Source organism: Bison bison, unplaced genomic scaffold (genome assembly GCF_000754665.1).
Source record: "Bison bison bison isolate TAMUID 2011002044 unplaced genomic scaffold, Bison_UMD1.0 scf7180017864464, whole genome shotgun sequence".
Classification (NCBI taxonomy): domain Eukaryota; kingdom Metazoa; phylum Chordata; class Mammalia; order Artiodactyla; family Bovidae; genus Bison; species Bison bison.
Genome location: NW_011495025.1, coordinates 5,972,031 through 5,981,926, shown reverse-complemented (window position 1 = coordinate 5,981,926; position 9,896 = coordinate 5,972,031). Strand labels below are relative to the sequence as shown.

At 39.6% G+C, this 9,896-nt stretch overlaps 1 protein-coding gene across 2 annotated transcripts in view; it reads left to right on the top strand.

Moving 5' to 3' along the window:
- HERC6 (HECT and RLD domain containing E3 ubiquitin protein ligase family member 6) overlaps positions 1–9,896 on the top strand; it is a 58,093-nt gene that overhangs the window by 3,882 nt on the left and 44,315 nt on the right. For both annotated transcript variants that reach the window (XM_010860168.1, XM_010860167.1), the window contains exons 3-8: positions 634–710; positions 2,012–2,239; positions 4,248–4,342; positions 5,405–5,532; positions 6,760–6,896; positions 7,524–7,591. In XM_010860168.1, the coding sequence (XP_010858470.1) occupies positions 634–710; positions 2,012–2,239; positions 4,248–4,342; positions 5,405–5,532; positions 6,760–6,896; positions 7,524–7,591 (733 nt within the window). The remainder of the gene's footprint in view (positions 1–633; positions 711–2,011; positions 2,240–4,247; positions 4,343–5,404; positions 5,533–6,759; positions 6,897–7,523; positions 7,592–9,896) is intronic.

Below are 9,896 nucleotides of genomic sequence, written 5' to 3'. Positions count from 1 at the left end.
GTCAGTGATGCCATCCAGCCATCTCACCCTCTGTCGTCCCCTTCTCCTCCTGCCCCCAATCCCTCCCAGCATCAGAGTCTTTTCCAATGAGTCAACTCTTCGCATGAGGTGGCCAAAGTACTGGAGTTTCAGCTTTAGCATCAGTCCTTCCAATGAACACCCAGGACTGGTCTCCTTCAGAATGGACTGGTTGGATCTCCTAGCAGTCCAAGGGACTTGCAAGAGTATATTCTAATCTACAAAAACAGCAATTTAAGAAGAATCAACCTAGTAGTATCTTTATCTCACAGGGCTTAAGGTAGGTGGTGTAGGTGACAGTGCTCCATAAATTCTAAAACCCTACACTATATGTGCATAAAGAAATTTATTTTTCTTTTAGGTTGGTAAGTATAGTATAAAGTTTAGAACTTTATACAATACATTAAAAGCCCAATAAAAATCACTTTTGCCTTATATATTATTTTGGATTCTGCCCTGTATTTTTATACATGTTGATGTCATGCTGAAAACAGTTTGAGGGCTTTGGGATAAATGTGTTACAGAAATGCAAGAAAGTAATTTAAAATATCTGTAGTCTACTTGGTGACCCAATCTGAAGAAGGATTAATAGATTTTGTACCATTATTATTATAGGAAGATAAAAACTCTGGCTGGTATCAAAATTATACAAGTTGCCTGTGGACACTACCACTCCTTGGCATTATCAGAAGGTAAAAAAGTCTTCTTGGATCTTGTAAGTGTCATCAGGAAGTAATTTTTTGAATACAAATAATACCTGTTGAGTTTTAATGCATTGGGGTTCATTTTAATGCATTTAAAGTTAAAAAGAAAACTTAGATATAATAACTTGTAGAAATCTGAAATGTGTTAGCATTTCTCTGGGTACATAATTTAGCATTAGAAGAGCTTGATTTTTTACCTCTTGTAAATGATCTATCTCTAGTCAAATTCAACATAAAATGTTGCTTACCCCCACCCCCACCAGTCATTCCACAAGTATTTATTGAGTGCCTACAGTATATCCAACAAAGAGGATATAGCAGTGAATAAACCTAAGACTGCTTTCATGAAGCTTGTATTCTGGGGAGATGTAGCGGAAGTGAGCCTTAAACACAGGGACGAATAATTGTGTGGTATAATAGGGATAAGGATGTGAAGAGAAGTGAGACGGGGAAAGGGGACAGAGAGCGAAGGGGTAGGTGGAGGGAAGGGGTCTTTCTACTTTATAAAGGAGATCAGGGACCCTATCCTCATAAGGTGAGACGCGAACAAAGACCAAAAGGAGAGGAGAGAAAGAGATGATGCTAAGGCCATGGAATGATGCAGATGCAAGACCATGCCCAGCAGGGTGCTCAGGAGCAGCAGAGGCTCTGGAGAGGAAGAGAAGGGAGCCAGGGGAGATGCAGTCTGAGAAGTAGCTGTGGGGGCTTATGAACCATGGTAAGAACTGGCCTTTTATTGAGTGAGAAAGCAAGCTCTTGAAGGGTTTTATCAGACATGTTTTTAAAAGCGCACTCTGGCTGCTCATGAGAGCAGAAACTGCTGGGGGCAAGGATACGATGTGGGAGTGCAGTGAGATGCTGTTGCCATTTTCCAGGAGAAAAGTGACATTGACTTGGCAGGTAAGGGGGTAACAGTGAAGAGGTGAGAAGCAGTTGGATCCTCGATAGATTTTGAAGCAGAGACTTCAGTATTTGCTGGGTTGAAGGCTGTAAAAAAAGAGAGAGGAGTCAAGGATGACTCCAGGATTTTTAACTGGAGCAGATGAAAGATCATGGGTATTCTTAAGTGGGAGGGAAAAGAAGAGTGGATGTTGTTGGAAGAGATTTTTAAATGTGACCTTGGCCATTCACTTTGCCTTTAGTAAAGGTGCTTTAACCTCCTTTACTCCTGTTTTATTCTCTAAAGATTTTTAGAATTAAGGTGGTAGTTTCTCCTTGAATTTGGTATTACACTTTATTAAACATTCAGAATGTTTGCACTTCTGAATTTCTCCTCTTTGCTTTTGCAGATGGCCAAGTGTTTTCATGGGGGACGAACAGCCATGGACAGCTGGGCCTGGGGAAGGAATTCCCCTCCCAAGCCAGCCCACAGAGGGTGAGGTCCCTGGAGGGGATCCCGCTGGCACAGGTGGCTGCAGGAGGGCACCACAGCTTTGCCCTGTCACTCTCTGGGACTTCATTTGGCTGGGGAAGCAACAATGCAGGGCAGCTGGCCCTCAGTGGGAATAACGCCCCAGGTAATGGGTTAGGCTTACAGTAAGTCCTTCTTTCTTTCTACTTGGAAGACCAGCTCTGCAAAAGGCACTCTTAAAGGTTAAAACAGTGGTTCCCAAACTTTGGGACACATTAGAATCACTCTATTAACTTTTTTTTTTGATTCCTGCTATAACAAATCACCACAAATCTAGTGGCTTCAAACAACATAGATGTATTATCTCATGGTTCTGATGCAGGTCTCACGGGGCTAAAATGAAAGTGTCAACAGGGGCTTCCTGGAGGAAGACAGACCATTTTCTTGCCTTTTCCAGCTTCTACTGGCACCTACACTCTTGACTTATAGCCCCCTTTCTTCTTCAAAGCCAGCAATGGCTGGTGAAGCCTTCTTCAAGTCATATTACTCTGACATTGACTTTTCTGACCCCCTCCTCCTCAGTTAAAGGACCCTTGTAACTGCATTGGGCACAGCTAGATAATCCAAGCTGCTGCTGCTGGTGCTGCTAAGTCTCTTCAGTCGTGTCCAACTCTGTGCGACCCCATAGACGGCAGCCCACCAGGCTTCGCCGTCCTTGGGATTCTCCAGGCAAGAACACTGGAGTGGGTTGCCATTTCCTTCTCCAATGCATGAAAGTGAAAAGTGAAAGTGAAGTTGCTCAGTCGTGTCTGACTCTTAGCGACCCCATGGACTGCAGCCTACCAGGCTCCTCCGTCCATGGGATTTTCCAGGCAAGAGTACTGGAGTGGAGTACCATTGCCTTCTCCAATCCAAGCTAACCTTCCTATTTTAAGGTCAACTGATTAACAAAACCTTAAATTCACGTGCTTTCGTAACTCCTCTTTGCCATGTCCTCTAACATATTCACCTCTGTGTGCTCAGTCATGTTCAACTCTTTTTGTGACCCCATGGACTGTAGCCCACCAGGCTCCTCTGTCCGTGGGATTATCCTAGCATGAATACTGGAGTGGACTGCTGTTTCCTCCTCCACAGGATCTTCCTGACACAGGGATCAAACCTGAGTCTCCTGTGTCTCCTGTGTTGCAGATGGATTCTTTACCACTGAGCTCTGGGAAAAGAGCTTGTACATCTTTGGAAGGCCATTATTTTGTTACTCTAAGAATGTTTAAAAATCCCAGTGCCCACGTTGGATCCCAGACCATTAAATCAGAATGTCTAGGGAGGGAAGCCAGGCATCAGTCATTACCAAAGACTGCACAGGTAGTGCCCTTGCACAACAAAGTTTGGGAACCCTTTTTCAGACAATTGCTAGCAGTATGAGAAACAACCAGTTCCTCTGACAATCTTTCAAAAAAACTCACTGTGATGTCTTCCTGATGAGCCCTTCTATTCAATTCTTTACATGCAGCTCATGTATATTTAGCTCCTGTTACATACCAGTACCACGGCTTCCCTGGTGGCTCAGCGGTAAAGAATCCACCTGCCGATGTAGGAGAAGCTGGTTTGATCCCTGGGTCGGGAAGATCTCCTGGAGAAGGAAATGGCAACCCACTCCAGTATTCTTACCAAGGAAATCACATAGACAGAGGAGCCTGGCAGGCTACATACAGTCCATGGGGAAGCAAAGAGTTGTGACTCGACTTAGTGGCTGGATGACCCCATACCTGTACCATGCTGATCTCTTACATCTCATTTCATTTAACTTCATCAACAGGAAGTGGGTCCTCTTATTTTCTCAATTATTATTGCATATTTGCAGAACATCTATAATGTGACAAAAATGAATGCAGCATAATGGAAATATTATTGGGAAGTGGGGTCTTAAACCTTAGGTTTCTTGGCCAATAGCCTTAATCATTCCAGAAAATTAAATATTTTCCAAAAATAAATGCTAAAGGACTGCTTTTCTTTTCCAGTGTAGGACTTTCTTTCTGTTTTATAATACTTCTGATTGTTCACATTTTAAATTATGTTGATGAATTATAATAAGATAACAAAAATATTAAAATATATAAAAACTCATGATACATGATTATTTCTTATACTTGAGAGATTCTGCTTTCTTTCCACAGTTCAAAGATATAAGCCTGTATCAATTGGTGCACTGAAGACTCTCGGTGTGGTTTCTATCAGCTGTGGTTACAAGCACACTGCAGTGCTTACCCAGGTAAACCAAAACATCTTGAGATATATATATATTTTGGCCATACCTTGTGGCTTGTGGGATCTTAACTCCTCAATCAAGGATCAAACCTGGGCCCCTGGCAGTGAAAACACTGAGTCCCAACCACTGGACCATCAGGGAATTCCCATTTTGCTATTTTTTTTAAGTCCCAGAGAAATGTTACTGTAAGGTACATGTACTAATTATTGTGGAAAACAATATGTGTATTAATATCTGAAGATACCCATTCAGCATACAGATCTCTAACGAGGAGAAGTTAGCCAAGCCATGGAATTTTTAAGATCCTTCAGCTTCAGGAAATATTTTTAGATATTTTAAAATCTCTTATAGATTAGGAGCCAATCCCTTTAGCAATTATTCTGTCATAATGTAGCTCTACATATGAAAAATATTGTAGAAGTAACAAAGTAATTTTTATAGGTTTCAGTGGCCTACATTACAGAACGAAACATTCTATGTTCCATTTCTTACTTGGCACAATTATGAATCAGCATCCTGAATGTCTTATACTGGCCATGCAATTCATTCTGACAAGATGGATTCTCTCCATAGCTGTAATGAATAGATTTGAAAACTATTTGTGTGGTTGAAATGTTTATTTAAAGCAAAATATATAAAATAATTTATATTTTGTTTGTTTTAAAAATATGCTTGGATTATATTATCAGTTGGCAGGAAAGAGCTAGAATTGTTTAATCCAGAATCATCTTTTGAAAAGAGATTTATTTTCAGAGAAATGCTCAAATAAATAAAGCAACCTTATATTTAAGTGTTAGTGTTACTCTTGAACCAGTTAATTTCTCCATCAATTCTTTCTACAAATACATAGTAAGTACCCAGTTCTGAAGGGAATGCCAGTGATTTTTCAAGTTTAATATGTTAACTCTTTATTCACTAGTAGAAATAATAAATATAAAACCCTTCTTCATATAAAGCTTATGTTTACCATAGTGCTCTCATAAAACTCTCTTATGGGACTTAATCTTTTAAATTTTAATTACACTTTTAGCCTGAAATTAGTCTGATTCTTCCTTTTTTAAACAGGATGGGAAAGTATTCACATTTGGAGACAATAGCTATGGACAGCTGGGACATGATCCCACTGCTGAGAAGAGGGGTCCACAACTTGTGGAAAGAATTGAAGGCCTCGTCTCACAGATAGACTGTGGAAGGTACTAGGTCTTTTTAAGTGAGAGAAGAAAGTGGTGTATTTTATTACTTAGAAATAACTTTTATGAAATGTTTTGAAACCTTAAAACACTAAAATATGTGATTACTCTTTTTATAGATCATTTTCCTTTCTGAAAATTTGCTCCTTTCAAATATGGTTTAATTTTTCTGTTTTTCTTCTTTATTCTAGGCATTTCTTTTATTTCATAAGAATTTATTGGAAATGTACTGGGCATAGACCACCTTACTAGATTCTAGGATGAGGGGAGTTTGTATATAACAAAAATAGTGGTGCTTATCTTCTTGAGTTCATTAGACAAAATTACCCTCATGCAAGTAGAAGATGATGTATATTTGCATGTGCATTCTGAGTTTTGCATAACCTAAGTATGAGAACTTTAAAAAAAAATTTTATTGGAGTATAGTTGATTTAAAATGTGTTAGTTTTTGCTATACAGCAAAGTGAATTGGTTATACATATATCATTCTTTTTTAGATTCTTTTCCATATAGGTTAGTACAGAGTATTGAGTAGAATTCCCTGTGCTATACAGTAAGTCCTTAGCTATCTATTTTATAGTGTGTGTGTATTAATCCGAATCTCCTAATTTATCCCTCCCTATGAGGACACTTTAGGAGAAAGCAATGGCACCCCACTCCAGTACTCTTGCCTGGAAAATCCCATGGATGGAGGAGCCTGGTAGGCTGCAGTCCATGGGGTTGCTAGGAGTCGGACACGACTTGAGCGGCTTCACTTTCACTTTTCACTTTCATGCATTGGAGAAGGAAATGGCAACCCACTCCAGTGTTCTTGCCTGGAGAATCCCAGGAACGGGGGAGCCTGGTGGGCTGCTGTCTATGGGGTCGCACAGAGTCAGACACGACTGAAGCAACTTAGCAGCAGCAACAGCAGCATGAGGACACTTTGGCTATTATCCACCCAATTAGTAAAAAGAGCAAAAGACAAAAAGAACTTGCATTTAAAACACAAATGATAGAAACCATAGCAAAGACCCATCAATAATATTCTGCCTTTAGGGGTGGTAGTAAGTCACTATTCACCCGCCATTTGTTTGGCCATATGACTTGGTACTCTCTAACTCTGACACTGTGATAATGGGGTCTGGGTACTTAGTATAAAATAAATCTGTTATTTTGTGTTGAGACATCATCTTTCTCAAAAAGCATGACTCATTATAATAAGTCTTCACAACATCCTGTCTCCTGCAGCGATCACACCCTTGCGTACATCTACACCACGGGCCAGGTGGTGTCTTTTGGTCGTGGACCAGGTTGTGCAAGCAGATCACCACATCCGGGGGCTCTGGCAGAGAGCTCTGACATTAGCTGCCTGGTTTCTGCTAAGGGTATGAGTGGTCCCACGATTTGTCATTTTGTTTTAATTGGTGTCATTGGAGGAAAAATATTATTCAGTTTCCTTTCAAAAATGCATAGAACTGTGGTTCTTTTGGTACCGTTATCTTTGATTTGTAGAATAAGCATTTTTTTAATGCAATGCTTCCTGGAATATTAAGTAATTTTTTCTAAAGATTAAGGTAGTACAAAAGAATCAGTTATTTACACTTCAGAATAGCACACTTTTATTTTATTTTTTATTTTTATTTATTTTTTAATTGAAGGATAATTGCTTTACAGAATTTTATTGTTTTCTGTCAAACCTCAACAGAATAGCACACTTTTTATATATTTAATCAAATCTCTACTAAAGCACACCAGCCTGGTTTCATTATGTAAATACATGGAAAATTAAATTTTAAGATAAGGGAATATATAATGTGTAATCTGATCAGTATTAATCTTTTATGCTGTTTGTAGTCAAAATCTATTTAGAAGCCAAAGAATAAGTAAATTTAGCTTGGTAATACATTAGTTTTTTTAAAAGACTTTTTAAAAGCAGTTTTATGTTTATAACAAAAGATTTATACTTTTTACATCTAAAAAACAATAAGCATGGATTTATGACTTTCTTCTAGACCTTGCGGATGTTCAAGTCAAACATATTTTTGCTGGAACATATGCCAACTTTGTGACAACTTCCCAGGTATCTATTACAATTTCTGTTACTTTTAAAAATCATCTTTTCTTCTGGATTTCATGGTGGTATTTGAAACATTATGTCATTTGTATATATTACATTTTTTTTACTAAACTAGTAAGTTCCTCTGTTAGAATTCTTCTTTAAAAATATTATGTAATTCTCACTTCCTCATTTGGATTCCTAACAGATACCAATGGTGCTAACAATGACTAATACTAATTGTCACCCATGAGTTAGCAACCAAAGTACTGTAAATAGATCAACACACTTAATCCTCAAATCAACTCTGATTGTTATCATCACTCCCATTTTACAGATGAAAAAACTGAGTCTCAGAGACATGGACTTGCCCAAAATTATGCTGCTAAGAACTGACAGAGCTGGATTCAAACCTAAGCAATCCAGCCCCACCATTCCCACCATTACCCACCATGCTCTAGCACCCTCCTAATTATTAACAGAGAGGTTTATATTATTATATTTCTGAACGAGTTCTGAAATGTTTGAGAGAGAAAAAGAATACATAGCTATTTTAATAATTTGTACTTTTTTTCTATTATTAGGGATGTTTTAAACAACACTCATATAGACTCTTAACTGTATTCTCTGGGACAGAAAACTGTAAGCAAGGCAAAAGTCTGTGCTGCTGGGGATAGTCAGGAGATTGTGCTTGGTTGCTTTGTTACAGCTGCTTGATCAGGCTACTTTCTCAGACTGTGCTCTGGGTCCCTGGGTACTGTGAATAATACACACAAGTATGTCCTCATTCATGGCATTGGATTCTACTGGGAAGTACAGACAAGAAACACATAAATACAGTTGTGTTAGAGAGCGACAGTTCCTCTGAAAAAAAAATAAAATGGGCCATTTGAGACTGATGAGATGAGATGGGCTTCTTTAGAAATGTCGGTCAGGAAAGGCCTCCCAGAGGCTGTTACATATGAGCAGAGATCTTCAGATCAGATCAGATCAGATCAGTCGCTCAGTCGTGTCCGACTCTTTGCGACCCCATGAATCGCAGCATACCAGGCCTCCCTGTCCATCACCAACTCCCAGAGTTCACTCAGACTCACCTCCATTGAGTCAGTGATGCCATCCAGCCATCTCATCCTCTGTCGTCCCCTTCTCCTCCTGCCGCCAATCCCTCCCAGCATCAGAGTCTTTTCCAGTGAGTCAACTCTTCACATGAGGTGGCCAAAGTACTGGAGTTTCAGCTTTAGCATCATTCCTTCCAAAGAAATCCCAGGGCTGATCTCCTTCAGAATGGACTGGTTGGATCTCCTTGCACTCCAAGGGACTCTCAAGAGTCTTCTCCAACACCACAGTTCAAAAACATCAATTCTTTGGCGCTAAGCCTTCTTCACAGTCCAACTCTCACATCCATACATGACCACAGGAAAAACCATAGCCTTGACTAGACAAAGCTTTGTTGGCAAAGTAATGTCTCTACTTTTGAGTATGCTATCTAGGTTGGCCATAACTTTCATTCCAAGGAGTAAGTGTCTTTTAATTTCATGGTTGCAGTCACCATCTGTAGTGATTTTGGAGCCCAGAAAAATAAAGTCTGACACTGTTTCCCCATCTATTTCCCATGAGTTGATGGGACTGGATGCCATGATCTTCGTTTTCTGAATGTTGAGCTTTAAGCCAACTTTTTCACTCTCCACTTTCACTTTCATCAAGAGGCTTTTGAGTTCCTCTTCACTTTCTGCCATAAGGGTGGTGTCATCTGCATATCTGAGGTTATTGATATTTCTCCCGGCAATCTTGATTCCAGCTTGTGTTTCTTCCAGTCTAGCGTTTCTCATGATGTACTCTGCATATAAGTTAAATAAACAGGGTGACAATATACAGCCTTGATGAACTCCTTTTCCTATTTGGAACCAGTCTGTTGTTTCATGTCCAGGTCTAACTGTTGCTTCCTGACCTGCATACAGATTTCTCAAGAGGCAGATCAGGTGGTCTGGTATTCCCATCTCTTTCAGAATTTTCCACAGTTGATTGTCATCCACACAGTCAAAGGCTTTGGCATAGTCAATGAAGCAGAAATAGATGCTTTTCTGGAACTCTCTTGCTTTTTCCATGATCCAGCGGATGTTGGCAATTTGATCTCTGGTTCCTCTGCCTTTTCTAAAACCAGCTTGAACATCAGGAAGTTCACGGTTCACATATTGCTGAAGCCTGGCTTGGAGAATTTTGAGCATTACTTTACAGTTTGAGCATTCTTTGGCATTGCCTTTCTTTGGGATTGGAATGAAAACTGACCTTTTCCAGTCCTGTGGCCACTGCTGAGTTTTCCAAATTTGCT